This window comes from Erpetoichthys calabaricus, chromosome 7, assembly GCF_900747795.2.
Source record: "Erpetoichthys calabaricus chromosome 7, fErpCal1.3, whole genome shotgun sequence".
Lineage (NCBI taxonomy): Eukaryota > Metazoa > Chordata > Cladistia > Polypteriformes > Polypteridae > Erpetoichthys > Erpetoichthys calabaricus.
Genome location: NC_041400.2, coordinates 49809690 through 49825103, shown reverse-complemented (window position 1 = coordinate 49825103; position 15414 = coordinate 49809690). Strand labels below are relative to the sequence as shown.

At 38.1% G+C, this 15414-nt stretch overlaps 1 protein-coding gene across 7 annotated transcripts in view; it reads right to left on the bottom strand.

The window, feature by feature from the left end:
• The window catches only part of mctp1a (multiple C2 domains, transmembrane 1a), an 890372-nt gene that overhangs the window by 45930 nt on the left and 829028 nt on the right, over positions 1-15414 (bottom strand). For all 7 annotated transcript variants that reach the window (XM_051929433.1, XM_051929436.1, XM_051929434.1 and 4 more), the window contains one exon: positions 477-586. In XM_051929433.1, the coding sequence (XP_051785393.1) occupies positions 477-586 (110 nt within the window). The remainder of the gene's footprint in view (positions 1-476; positions 587-15414) is intronic.

The window sequence follows — 15414 nt, the reverse complement described above, 5'->3', positions numbered from 1 at the left end:
CCACCACTGCTTGCACAATCAGTGACTCTGTTATTGAAGTATACTAACTTCAACAGGTTTCTTAAAATGAATAGACCCCACTCGTACCCATGAGGTATATCAAAGTTCCATCATATTTTTTGAATTCCTTTTTTTCTTACAGTAAATACACTTTCAAAGGGACTAGGAACACTTTTGACAAATCCCCCCTTCAGTTCTGCCTTGCTGAAAGGAATCTAAATCCCACTTTATTATACTGGAGCAAATAAAAACTGAGCTAGCATGTCAGCAAATGTGGAGGAAGAGCTTAGGAAGATGGATTGTGAATTTAAAAGTTCACTGCTCCCTAGCAGTAAAGGGACTCGCAATATGGGGTGGTTATTTATTATCTGGAATATTACAATTTGCTCTTAGAAATGAGATCGGTTTGTCTACCCCTGCAGCCTACACAAAACACATGCAGAGACTGTTACTGGGAGAGAAATGGTGTCACTGACTTTTTTATCCTTTCGGCATAAGAGGCAACCTCATCCAAGGCATTCTGTACGCTGATGCAGACCTCCTGTATGGCAAAAAGTTTATTCATGAATCCTTTTCTCTCTGAATCCTAAAGGAAGAGAAAAGTAGAGAAAGAGATTCATTAGTTATTTATGGCTGTATATGAAATAAACTGCGAATGACAGGCTTCCCACCTAGAGTTGGTTCCTGCTTTAGATTAAACTGCCTGCTAAATAATAATTTTTAAAGTACTCCGTAATCACTGCAAGGCAATTGTGTATTCATTTGTTCAATTTGTGAAACACATAGAGATTCTCAGTTTACATAAACAGGCAGTCCCTGAATTAGACAAAAAAAGTTCCTGCTAATGGAAGGATAAATATGAAATAAAATAACAAACCAAATGCTTAAGCCATTGTGCCAGCAGTAACTGCTCACGACTGTGTGGTACTTTATTAATAATCACAGGGATATTGAGTTATGTGATTGCTATAAGCAGAGGCACCACACCTGCTAATCCTTTCCTGTTGTCTGTTTACTGTAAATATGTCACTTAAAGTGGGGACGTTTCACGGTCCATTATAGTCATAGATTGTCACTGCTCGCTCTCAACACGCTTTATAAAACAGCATTCGCTTCTGAGAAGTGTGCAGCTTTCTCACATTTGGCAGCAATTTCTATTTTGACTGTTTTTAAATGTATTCATCATGACATAAGTCAAATGTTGCAAGATGAGGAGGATTTTGCAGCTATTCTGTGTCTCTGTGGTGGGTCTACAGCATTCATCTGCACTTGATGTTTTAAAAATAGTGTCAGAAGAAATAACAACTCAGCAGAGTTGGAAAATATGGAAAAGTATTTTTTTTTTTAGCTGAGGACAGTAACAAGAAGCATGAGAATCTGACTCTCACTGAAGATTGTTTGGGTGGCACAGAACTAGGAGACGAGGATGTTGCTTAAATAAATTTCAACAATTTCTTACTACATTGACTGGCACTAAAGATAAAGATTCATTTACATTAAAATATAGCTTATTGTTATAGAAACCAACAAAAGACAAGCTGGTCACATTCACACATATTTGAATACGCCTTGGGCAACAATCAAAGTCTGCCATCTAAGGGTAAGAAACCGACAGCTTCCGCTGCTGAAAACAGTGTAGCGTTGTTTTTAGGACACCTTGTCAGGTAAATTTCAATGTCTTCCTACAATATCATTATGACAGCAATTCTAGGGTCTTAAGGTATTGTATATCACCACACTTTACATTTCATAAACATCTCTTAAAAAATTACCAATAAAATAAGTAATAGGCTTGTGGACTTCACTTCTTTAGCCGTATGCTATGGTGGTCAACCTGAAGCTATTCATTTATGATTTGAGTACGCTGGCTCAGTCTAACCACACCTGAGCAAGCTTCGCTTAAGTTTAGTTCCAAGGGCTATGTATTTTTTTGCCTCTGCTTATCCAAATATCTTTGAAATCTGAAGTAGTTATATAGTAAGTTTGGGTGCAGAATGCGTAGATATCTGCATTTAATTAAGGGGCGATTTCACTTGAGTAATAGACTGGTATGCTATAATTTCAAAGGAGGTACTGTATATTGCACATCATAACAGGCTCAGTCAGGGCCCTGATCTCAGTCTGTTCTGTTTTACATACATATACATCATTCTCGGCTTGCACATTTATACACTTTGCACATGTGTGACACTTGTGAACCTGATTAGCTCATTTGGCTCCAACATACAAAAATGGATGTCTTTCGCCTTAAATCTACAATTGGTAGAAATTTATTATAGAAAGGATTGAAAGGATAATTGGATGCACTGTATTTGCTAAAGTCTGCATTGTCAGGTACAAGCTTATTATCATGTCCACTCAGTATGGTGAAATTCTTTCTTGTATGTCTCCTTAGAATAATCCCAAGAAAGACGCACAAAAAAGCATAAACAGTTTTTTAACAATGATATTTGTTATTATGATTATTAAATTCAGGTTATGATGTGTGAATAGAAATTGCCCTTGGCACATACACCAGTAGATTCAATGGCCTTGAAGCATTTACCAGATGGAAGGAGTTAGAAAAGCAACAATGCCGGTGAGCTTGGGTCTTTAATAATCCTGTTTGCAATGTTGTCGTGCAAAATGTCAGTCAGCTTCAATAGCCATGAACGGTGAAGATAAAGAGCTTGTACCAATGTGAATCATGCAGTCATGTCCACTTCTTCATTTAGGATTCCATTCCATCGACACTGTTTTGGTCTGTGGTTCAAAATGATAAATCCGTATTTCGTCCCCAGTGATGATCCATGACTATGACCCAATTGTCACATACTTTTTAATATCCAAAGGCAAATGGGATATTTCAAACTAATCGCACAATAATGCGCAACAATGCAGACATCTCCTGTTAATGTTGACTAAAGTGCATTAAGGGTTACAAAAAGTCTTGTAATATTTAAAAAAAAAAAAAAAAAAACTTTTTAAAGTATTACAGCAGAAGCGATTTTATGTATAATGTGTACAATAGCAACATGTAACGTAAGACAGCCAAGAGCCAACATACAGCACTGCTGTGACGCCAATATTCTATCTGTCCTGATGGCATTGCTTCACTGCCGATGCTGACCTTTCATTTCTTTGTACTGCCCTGTCAAACACCCCCAGACAGACAAATACATAATGTGACTTATTTCCACTCATACCTGACTTTTTGGTTTTGCTTTTTTTGCATTTTGTTTAACACAAAGGCTGTGCTTATTATTGTCTTTTCAGGTATGAAACCAAACTGCCATTCTATTGCCATGCCCAGCTCTTTACATTAACGCTTCATCTTCATTTTCATTTTTGAAAACTTGATTGCTTTATAAGCCCCACGGACCATTTTTGCTTATATGCTCGCTTAGTGCCTTCTGTTTGTTTAAATGTCTGAGCCCCCTCTTTTCCTCTACAATCAAGTTATAACCATTCAAACCAGTCCTGTTGAGCTCACTGCTCAGCCTACGTTTGTCACCAGTGCCCCTGAAACTTTCTTTTTCGTGGGCTGATAGCTAGATTTTGCTTTCTCATCCACCAAACTTTTTAAAATACTTGCTTCCAAAGTTCTAGATCTGCATATTACAGATTATGATGCCCCCGTTAGCATTTGAAGCTTATTACATTCTGACTGTCTCAATCCTGAACACAGTCCCTATTACACCCTCATTTCTTTGGGTTGTTGTGTTGTCTCAACCTCATTGCTCCTATTTTCCTCTCCTTCACTGTAATTCACTTGTTCCTATAATTTTATTTTTTAATTCATGTACTCTTCCCGAGTTGCCTTCTCTGATTCAGTGTTCAAGTCGCGAGTATCCAAAGCAGACTGGATCCACCTACTTTTTAGTTCCAGCCAGCAATGTAGACTGTAGACAACTTGTATAAAGTAGTGTGTATAAAGCCAGACCAGGAGATGCACTCATTACTTACAAAATGCAGGAGTTGCACAATGGTGGAGTGGCACATATAAAACTAGACAACAAAACTATTTAGATTTTTCTTAATTAGTTCTACTACGCACATACATGGTGTCACGTGTGCATGGGAAGCAGTCTAAGGGCTTAACTGGGAGTAAGTTGCAGAGCCAGGGGTTGATGAACGGTACTAATGCCTTTTCTCCCTCTTAAACAGAACACCAAAAGGAAAGCCTAATCAAGACTCCGCCTACTTCCGCTACTACAACACGCCCTCATGTAGACTTCACTTCCACATGAGATCCCACCCCTTCCTGTCCTCCACCTATAAAACCCACAGCCTTCCCTCTCCTAGTCAGTCTTGTTGTTATGACTCAGTCTTGTATTATTACTTGTTTTTTTGCTATTTTCCACAGTATATGGGGTAGACTCCCCAAACCTTTTATACTTGTTCTTTGTGCTTTCTTCACAATGGTTATATTCCAAGAGCTTTAAAAATATTCATAACAAATGACGGGAAAACATTTACCTGAAGCCACATACATTTCTAGCGAGGCATCCCAATTCTCAACACTCCGTGATTATTTTATTCACTTCACCAATTTTTACCTTTGTTTTCAACTAGCCATTCATCATGATAACCCACCTACTATGCCCACCATGTGATTCAGAAATATTGCATGTATTTTAATCAAGGCTCTGTAATTACTAGCATAACTAACTATTGTCATATTCTGATATTGATCAAAAACAAATCGCTACTTCTTATCACGCTCAGTGGGATTCATTGAAGCTAACAGTACATTTACTCGTACGCTTTAAGTTTGGCACAAAATCATCAACTTTACTGGCCAGCTGTGACCAAGAGTTTAAAAGAGGCCCAAACACAGGAAGGCACTGCTTAACATTCTCCTTATAATAACTCACTAAAGGGACCAGCTTAATAGGAGAAAATGTGCAGCTTTATATCACCCAAGCAAGGCCTTTAAAAATGTATTTTACTAATAATGGGAGCTCACTGTCCCCTCTTCTGAATTTTAAGAAGGCCAAACTGAAATGTCCTGAACTGAAAGATTTTAGGAAAGCAGTTAGGATTATTGCTGTAATTTTTTTGTTTTCCCGTTTCTATATTTATTAATAGGTATTAATCTATTTGGGATGTTTCTCATTGCTTCATAGCTGACCTTCTTCTCCTCATTAATTAATATAACAAATGGATACACCTCAATGAACTTTATATCACATTTTAAATCTAGAACAGCACCTCACTGTGTGGCCTTGCGTATACAGTGGGGGAAGTAAGTATTTCATCCCCTACCAAATTTGTAAGTTTGCTCACTTACAAAGAAATGAACAGTCTCTAATTTTATGGTAGTTTCATTTTAATGGAAAGAGACAGAATATCAACCAAAAATCCAGAAAAAACATAAAAGTTATAAATTGATTTTCATATCACTGAGAGAAATAAATATTTGATCCCCTACAACCCAGCCAGAATTCTCGCTCCCACCGATTGGCTGTGTGCCCACGTGGCACACAGATTACAATCAATCAATTACAGATACTCCTGTTCTCAACTCGTTATGTGCATAAAGCACACCTGTCCACAGAATCAATTTCTTCTATTCCAACCTCTTCACCACCATGAGCAACACCAAAGGACGTCAGCGACAATACTGTAGACCTGCACGAGGCTGGAATGGGCTACAAGACCATCAGCAAGAAGCTTGGCAAGAAGGTGACAACTGTTGGTGCGATTATTCGGAAATGGAAGAAATATAAAATGACCATCAATCGCTCTCCGTCTGGGGCCCCATGCAAGATCTTGCCTCATGGGGTGCTGTACAGGCCCGGATGTTCACTGGTAAACTTAAGATGGGCCTGTATGTGTGCCTTCTTGAGCAGGGGGACCTTGTGGGTGCTGCAAGATTTCAATCCATTATGGTGTAGTGTGTTACCAATGGTGTTCTTGGTGACTGTGGTTCCAACTGCCTTCAGATCATTAACAAGCTCCTCCCGCGTAGTTTTGGGCTGATCCCTCACCTTTCTTATGATCATCCTCACCCCATGAGGCAAGATCTGATTTGGAGCTCTAGACCGAGGACGATTGATGGTCATTTTATATTTCTTCTATTTACGAATAATAGCACCAACAGTTGTCACCTTCTCACCTAGCCTCTTGCTGATGGTCTTGTAGCCACCTCCAGCCTTGTGCAGGTCTACAATCTTATCCCTGGTGGAGAGTTTAGAATGGAAGAAATTGATTCTGTAGACAGGTGTGCTTTATACACATAACAAGTTGAGATTCAGGAGTATCTGTAATTGATTGATTGTAATCTGTATGCCACGTGGGCACACAGCCAGTCTGTGGGAGCCAGAATTCTGGCTGGGCTGTAGAGGATCAAATACTTATTTCACTCAATGAGAGGTAAATCAATTTATAAATTATATGTATTGTGTTTTTTTTTTCTGAATTTTTGGTTGATATTCTGTCTCTCTCCATTAAAATGAAACTACCATAAAAATTAGAGACTGTTCAATTCTTTGTAAGTGAGCAAACGTACAAATTCAGCAGGGGATCAAATCCTTATTTCCCCCACTGTAGAATGTAAAAATAATTGTTAGGGTACTTTTCTTTTTTAACATTTAAACTCTATTTTATATAGCACTGAATGTAATGCATGTGAAAAAATATTCATATAAGATAATGTAGTGGGCAGTTCAGTAACAAAAACTGGAGCACATTTTAGCTCAAGATGATCTAAAAAAAAAAAGAGAAAAATCTAAATTAGTGATAAATATGTCATAGCCCTCCACATATGCTGGATACCCATATATGCGGAAATTAGGTGTGCGTGTGTGGTATACCCTGAAGGTCCATAAACACGCAATTTTCCCAAAGCTTTTCATGTGGATGTATGCATGTTAAGGAATCTTGACAAGATAATAGAAGAACTGCAAAAAATGATTTGCTGTTCCTGAATGAAACTGAAAATGAAACACAATATAAAAACCTTAATAAACTCTTGGAATGGTGAGAAGTTAGCCGCATCTATTTATTGCAGCCACAGTTCAAGTGTGTTAAAGGCAGACATGGCTTCAGAAACAGTTCCTCTTTCTCCTGTCTATTTGCCTGCCCCGGTTTTCTATTATGCTGCCCTTTTTTTTCTTATGTTAAATCAATATCAAATAATGTGAGAAGTTAAAAGAAAAAAAAAAGAAATGCCCTTTGTGACACATTTTATGATTAATGGGGTAAATGTAAATGTCCTGAGGTTATCTTTCATTACAAATCTATTACAAGGAGTTGTTTTTTTTTCCCTGGCCCATCTGTTCTGAATCAGACATAAAAAAACACAAATTTCAACTCCTTTTCTGTTCTATACAAACATGTGACAAAAAAAAGCTCAGACAAAACAATCCTGGATCAGGGTTCGACTCTGTCTAAATCACATCCATATGTCTCATGAACCACTGAATAGTTTCTGTTTGAAGGAGACGCTCCTCTGGGGAAGATGCAAGCTGCTTCTACTGCAGCAACAAACGCGATGCAGAAAACAGTCTATCAAAACTACCGTTGGAGAGATGAGGTGTTTAATAATTCATTTTCAAGAAACTGTGTCATTTCCTTTCTTTACCAAAATGTGTAGACAACTGGAATCAATTTAGAAAATTTTAAGGTCTTTTTTTTTATAGTTGTAATCACTATATTTCTGGAAATAATCATTGCATTATTACTAGACCTCATGTAGTAGATGTGGCCAGCAGCTGCTTTTATTGCAGTACAAATTCAATGAATTGTTTTGTTTGCTGTGGATTAAAAGAATCCTGTAGATTGGCACATTCACGTTTCTGGAAAACATAAACAAGAACATTTTGTTGACAATTTGTTTTTGCAAAAGACATCTTCCCCTAATTACTGAAAATATGTGAACAGTTCTGCAAAGTGCTTTGTGGTAATGATTATGAAGGGCACAATACTATAAAGATTGATTAATTAGGAATTGAAATTGTTACTCTCAGAATGTGCTCACAAATGCTGATTAGAGAAATGAGCCGAAGTGTGAAGTGATGTGACAAAGATTTTAAAAAAGGGAAATGCCAGTGTATATCTCAACTAACTATCTATTGGAAGAATAAAATATGATTAAAGTACAAATATGGACATTTCAGTCGATTCTTAGTTGTAACCATATAAGTTCTGTAAGATCTTCATCATACAGATCCATTTCTCTGCATCCACTGCCATGTCCGTCTCTGACTGCCTAACCGATTTTGGTTTCGTATCCACACTTCTTTTTGCACTCTGGAGGCAACGCTGATATGGAGAACTTCCCCTTGCAACAGCAACTGTTGCATCCCTTCTACTTAAGTTCTAAAAAGCATAATATCAGCTAAGTAGTCGTGGCGAACTAATGTGTCTGTCAGTTTATATCAGCAGAACTGATCAAAGGCTTACTGAACATTTGAGCAAGCTTATTCAGGCCATTTGTTCTGCAATTCAAAGATTACAGGCACAAACTATAACTAATATACAGTAACTGAATATACTACTAGTAATATTTAGGTCACTGAGAGTGATGTGTTACTGCCGATATAAAAGTCAAAATAAATATACTGCTGGGATTAGATGCAGAAGTTAGTGATTATCTACATAAATAAAAGTGTAAGCCATTTGAATGTCTGTTTGATGGGTAATCATGGAAAAATGGCTGAACCAATTTCACCAAACTTTTCATGTGCCTCGTTGGTCCAACTTAAAATGTAGGGTATACGTCATATCAGGAAGAGGGGTTATAATGGTAGGGGGAAACCTAAAACTGTTGCAGAAGCAGGGACTACAACTCCCATCAGGCAGCAGGAGCCTGCTATGGCTAATGGAGAACATCATCGTCGGCAAGCACAATGTTTTCTTCCGGTCACTGCGTGATCTTAAGGACCACAGATATGCATAGCGTTTTTTTTCTCAACCTATCTGGATAACCGTTTTATTGTCTCACTGAATTAAGAGTTTGTCTTTTTGTCTAACCGTGGGTTGTGTTTAGCCATGTTGAATTTCTAAAATACAATTTATTCCACACTTATTTATACCGACAACACCAGGTACTTCAGGTACTTTTATATAAACATTTATGCTGCATTCACATGTTAGAGCTGTGTAGTTTGTGGCAAACTGGAAATGCAATGTTTTTCAATGAGACAGCAATGGAAAGTTCTCCCTCTGTTGGCAGTAAATACCACACACCACACCTATTTTGTCAAAAGTTTGTTTTTTTTTCAACTTAATGCTGGGCAGAACACGTGTCAGAACACACGATGCATTGCAGCTTGCTGCATAGAGAGCTATGTAGCCGAACATTGATCAGAATGCCCATGCTGACCCCTGCCCACCACAGAAAGTGCCTACAATGGGCACATGAGTGTCAGAACAGGACTGTGGAGTAATGAAACAAGGTGGCCTGGTTTGACAAATCACATTTCCTTTCAGATGACGTGAATGGCCGGGTACGTGTGCGTCATTTATCTGAAGGAGTGATGGTAGCCAAATGCACCATTGGAGGAAGGCAAGCTGGCAGAGGCAGTATGATGCTCTGGGCAATGATCTCCTGAGAAAGCTTGGGTCCGGGCATTTATGTGGATGATACTTTGACATGCACCACCTACCTAAAGACTGTTGCAGACCACATATATCCCTTCATTGGCAACAGTATTTCCTGATGGCAGTGGCCCCTTTCAGCGGGATAATGCACCCTGCCACAGTGCAACAAATTGTTCAGGAATGATTTGGGGAACATGACAAACATTTCGAGGTTTTGACTTGGCGTTCAAATCTCAGTCTGAATGAGCATGTGTGGAATGTACTGGAAAAACACGTGTGATCCATGGAGGTCCCACATTGCCACTTACAGCATTTAAAAGATCAGCTGCTAGATAGCACAGAAGGTCTTGTGGAGTTCATGCCAGAGTCCAGGTCAGAGCTGTTTTGGCAGCCTGAGGAGGACCTAGACAATATTAGGCAGGTGGTTTTAAAGTGACTGATCGGTGTATATGCATTCACTAACTTCCTTAAGCACTCGAGAAAAAATGTTGTCAAGTCCTGGTGATTTATTAGATTTTTGCCTTTTTTACTTTTTAACCTAAGAACCATTTTAGTATTTAATGTTTCCCAGTTCTGCTGTGATACATCCCGGTGTTCACCACTTTTGACACTCCTTGCTTCCTTTTTGGACATTTTATTCTGTTATTAGGGACTGCAGTGGGCAACTGAGACACTGAAGCTTAAACTTAAAGCTTGTTTAACGCTCTAAACCTTTACTCGGTTGAAGAGAGCTGTACAAATTCAAAACCTAGAACTTACCGTTTTATTGGAATCAAAAAACCTCCACCAAACAAATGCAATCAGCAAAAGGCAGAGGCAGGCAAAAAATCAAAACACAAAAAAGATGTCTGAAGTACCAATCGTCACTGAGAAAAGCGATAGTGAAAAAGTTAAGTCAAAAAGCAAATGAGGAAGTCAGGAAACCAAAATCACATGGAACAAAAATGAAATTGCTAAATTCAGGCTTATCTTTTCAATGTTTAAATCCCAAAACTAACTATGTTACGTTCATAAAGCCAGATACGGGACTGACAATGGATGTTCCCAGGCTGATGTGCAGAAAAATGCAATGACTGTAATAAAATGAAAATGTTCAAAGTTAGTGGTGCAAAGACGTCATTGTAACTATCATAAAAAAATAAATAACTTATAAAAATCATAAACGATGTGTCAAAACTAGAAAAATCATTCAAAAAGTAACCTTTAGATGGCTATTTATTGGTTTTTAACATCTTATACATGTTATCGTGACAAGACCCTTGCCAGTCACATGATCGGGTGTCGTCACAAAGTGTAATGTCACCGGGCAGACCCTACTCAAGATGGCAGAGCACTGTACTTGACAACCAAGCACGATTTTCACTACTGATTTTTTTTTTACTTCAAATTGCAGCAAGGATTAATAGTTTTTAACTAGCGTTAGGCCTTTTTACAACATTCTTTTAAGGAAGATTTGAGTTTTGGTTTAAGGCTTTGGTGATAGCATTCTGATCAATTCCTTTGCTGTTTTTATATTTAGTGGGAGGTTATCAAATTATTCACACGAGGAAACTTCGGAAAAATATGAACTGAGAAAATATTCTATTTCCTTTTCTGCACATTTTATTTCTCCCTTACAATTCCTAACATCTTTCCCCTCCTCCATGACTGTTCTTTTACTAATAAAATATTAAATGAACCTCTTTCAGTCTAATTTTACTTTTTTCTGAAGTATTCTTCACTGCCTCTCGGCATTCCTGACAGCACTGCTCTCACGTCCTCATAAGCCTAATGCTGGAGTCACAGTACTTGTCTTGTACGTGTTATGCAGGTCTTTACTTTTGCTTTGTTTTTTATTTTTATTTTTTTCTTATCTCTGTACTCTTCCACAGTGATTGGAAACTAAATGTTGAGATGTGCTTGTTTCCTATTCAGGAGTGGCACGCTGGTGCCATCTGATGGGCTTGAACCCTGTGCCCAGACTCCGTGGGTGCAGTTTCAATGTTCTCCCCGTGTGTGTGTGTGTGTGTGTGTGTGTGCCTTCCTCCTACATTCCTAATGACATGTGTTAAGTGGATTGACAACTCCAGATTGGCGTGAGTGTACTGTATGCCTGAGTGTGCCCTGTCATGAAGTGATGCTCTTCAGCGCTGTTTCCTGCCTTCTGCCCTGTGCCGCCAGGATAGGCTCCAGCCCCACGAGACCCTCAGATTGTGCAGGTATGTCAATGGTCTGTTATGTTCTGTTGTCCTGTGCTGTATGTTGTAAGCTTTTAATGCTGACCCGTTGCTCTTTGAACAGCTCCATACTTAAACGTTTGTACCACTTTTCCATTTTTGACTTTGCTGCAACTCATTGAAGTTTGTTTCACCACAATTCAACTTTAAATTTTTGCACACACACTGTAACACCTATAAGATTGTGATTGCTCCATCCTAATGGTTCAATTGCCTCTACCTCTGAAGTCTATCCTCATTATTACTGGATTATAAATCTACAGAGACTTATCTTCTCATTGCTTTTTAAAAATGTCACTGATTACATTTATGGATCCCTGCTGCGGTGCTCCACTTTTTGTAGGATTTTCTCAGTTAATACTTGAGTAATTTAAATAAAAACTTGCTTTTTTGATATTGTTAAAAGTTATACATTGACACTGTTATCTCTTTTGGGGTCATATAACAGGCTCTCAGTGTTCTCTTTATTCTGCTAAGCTTTTAATTTAATCCAAACAAACTCTTTGAGATGGCTAATCACCAATTTCCAGTGGACAAGTATTTAAATTCTCTTTGGTCTAAAAGGTCATCCCCACCTTTTGGATTTTATTCATCTTTTCTAAATAACATACACCCATTAATATTATACTGTACTTATCCCCTGTAACACATTCATTGTATTCAGAATATATCTACTGTGGTGTTCAATGTATCGCTTATGTGTTTAAAAAGCAGCTCATTTGACTAAAATATCTATTTTTTGTATATCCTCGCCGTTTGCCATTGCCCAGATATGAGGCTTCAGCAGTCATACCTTCTTGCTATTAAACTGCAAAAAAAAAAATTCTAGTAAATTAAAAATAATATTGAAAGAGTAAGACTTTTTGCCTTAAAATATCAAATGCAGCACAGTGTTTGCTCAATGGTACACCACTGTTATAAGAATGCAATTCTTCTAACGTTAGACCTTAACATGGACTGGCAAACATCCTCAGATCCTATTACTGAGACAAATGTTCTTGTTCTCGTATGGAAGCTGGCCAAGCAGATTCCTGGGAGAAAGCGAGGTTAGCATGGCAGGTCTCTGTTCTGTCAAAATGGTGATTTTTTCGCCTCTCATTTCAGCCTGTAAGGCAATAACAATGTTAACTTTTGACCAGCAAACTTGCACTGAAGACTCCTGCTGAAATTGCGTTTAAATTATAGAACTCCAGACAGGCATGCATTGTTAATACTAAACCACTAAGCGCCTTCAGTAAAAACACTTCTTTACTGATTTTCTCTGACTATATTGTCTCTTCCTAAGCCTCTACTTATTTATTTATTTATATGTGTATTTAAACTGTGAGAAAGTCAAATTGATTTTTTTCATCAAATATAAAACTTTAATAATGTTTGTATGTTTCTATTTGAAATCTTATCATTCATTCCATCATTGCTGGCATAATTGACCAGTGGGGAAAACTCTCACTTCACTGTTATCTTTCTTTTTAGGATTGTGTGCAGCCAATTTCCACTCATCATTTGGAATCACCCCAGAACTGTAATGGCCAGTTTTTATATGGGGATTTTGTTTAAAATCTACAAGAATTACCCGTTAGCTGATGTCTTCACTGTTTTCTGACCTCTCACCTGTGCAAGGGACCCTGTGAGCTGAAAACAAACAACTACTGTATTTGTTCATCTCACATATTAAAATAAATTGTATGACTGAGGGTACTGTGTGCTTCTCGATGAAGATGTCAAGAATTCACCATCCAAGGGGATCAAAGGGTGAGTTTCCAGGTGCATTCAATGACTTAGTTAGCTGTTCTAAACATTGAAGCAGTTTCAGTTTTGGTCTATTTATTGCATCATGGATAGAGATATCTCAGTTTTGTTTATGACATACAGTTAGGTCCATAAATATTTGGACAGAGACAACTTTTTTCCGATTTTGGTTCTGTACATTACCACAATGAATTTTAAATGAAACAACTCACATGCAGTTGAAGTGCAGACTTTCAGCTTTAATTCAGTGGGGTGAACAAAACGATTGCATAAAAATGTTACGGTGGCTGGAGTGCCAATCCTGCCAGCAACCCCCAAGTTGGAGTTGCAAGCTGGAGGACCTGGCCAGGACGAAGCAGCTGCAGGTTAAGGGCTTTGCTCAAGGGCCCAATAATAATAATAATAATAATTCTTTGTCAATGGACTAGAGTCACTTCTGGAGTTTACAGGATTCAAACTGGAAACCTTCCGATTACCAGCACAGATCCCTAGCCTCAGAGCCATCACTGAGATAGATGATTCTGAAAAGCCACCAATGCTTGACATATCTCAATGCAAAAAGAATTTTTCCAGCCAAATTTCCTTGAAGAATAAGCAGAACAAATTTTAATGAAGTCAGTCCATTGACTGATACATGCAGTGACAATAGGTGCTTTTGCATTATATGCAAACACGCCTAATAAAATGACATTTTTAAAAAGTTACACCACTAATTCCTTTTTCTTCAGTTCTGAATACACTCAAAGTATTGACTATCCTTTCAATTCTTTCAGACGATTTCATTCTATTCCTTTCATTCTTGCCAAAGAGCTTTATCAGCTCTCTGTTCTTGATGAAATGGTTGCCTTGTATTTAAATTCTTATGGCAAAATTAAGTCAATGATGTAAAATACACTTCAGTTATCTCACAAATTATGAAAACCTGCCTCACGTTTTTGAGAACACCAAACTACTGGTAGATTCCTTTAGTTGCAGGTGTTAGAAGAAAGGGAATGAAGTAAGCAATGGACTGCTCTAGAGGAACAAAGTAGGTACTGACTGAAAAACAAAAGCTGGATCTGAATTTGTAAATCTATGAGCAACATTTTGTTTGAATGAAAACGAGGAACCAACTTTACAAGCCACCTTGCACAGTTTATGAACCTGGAATGTCACTCATGTGAATGTCTCAGTTTTCCTTTAATTAAAGAATGGCCAGAGATTAGTAACTGGACTGATTTTCAGACTGGGGAGTGTGAGGTATAAAATAATTTGCAATCATTCCTGCCTGACAATAATCCAAAATGAGTTTTAAGGACAAACACTTAAATACAATGGAGTACTATATATCGCAGGTGAAGTTTCATATTGAAAATGTACTACCTGGTTTGCCCATTGGGAAGGGATGCTGAGATAGGAAAGACTGGCAAGTTGAAAGAGAAGTCCGGCATGGAGTTGCACAGTGTGGTTAAGGGGAGTGAAATACTTGAAACAAGTCCTGTCTGAGAAAGGTCAGCATGTAATAAAGGCATTGTAGGGGAGGACTGACAGAAGGACAGACCAGTTGTTATCGTCCAGCTTGATAGGTGGCAGCATGGGGTATCACATTAGTGTGGAAATGTGTGGCCCTTCAAACCATACTGGAAGATAACTAGATAAGAGACCTGGCCAGTTAGAAATGTTAGAAACACCCACACAGGACAAATCTAAAAACTTTATAAAGTGTGGATAAACTGAAAGTGACCCCAGACTGGGCTTAAAGCTGCCAGAGCCTATGGAAGTGCTATGCTGAAATGGACAGTTTGGCCATTCCTTCAAGCACCAATGAAAGCAGATCTGGAGACACAGCAGAGTTTATGGGGTTCCCAGTTTTATAATGTACTTTGTATGCTCCCTTTGTTTATTCCTCCCTTCCGTGTTTTGTTGAAATATGCATGTTTTG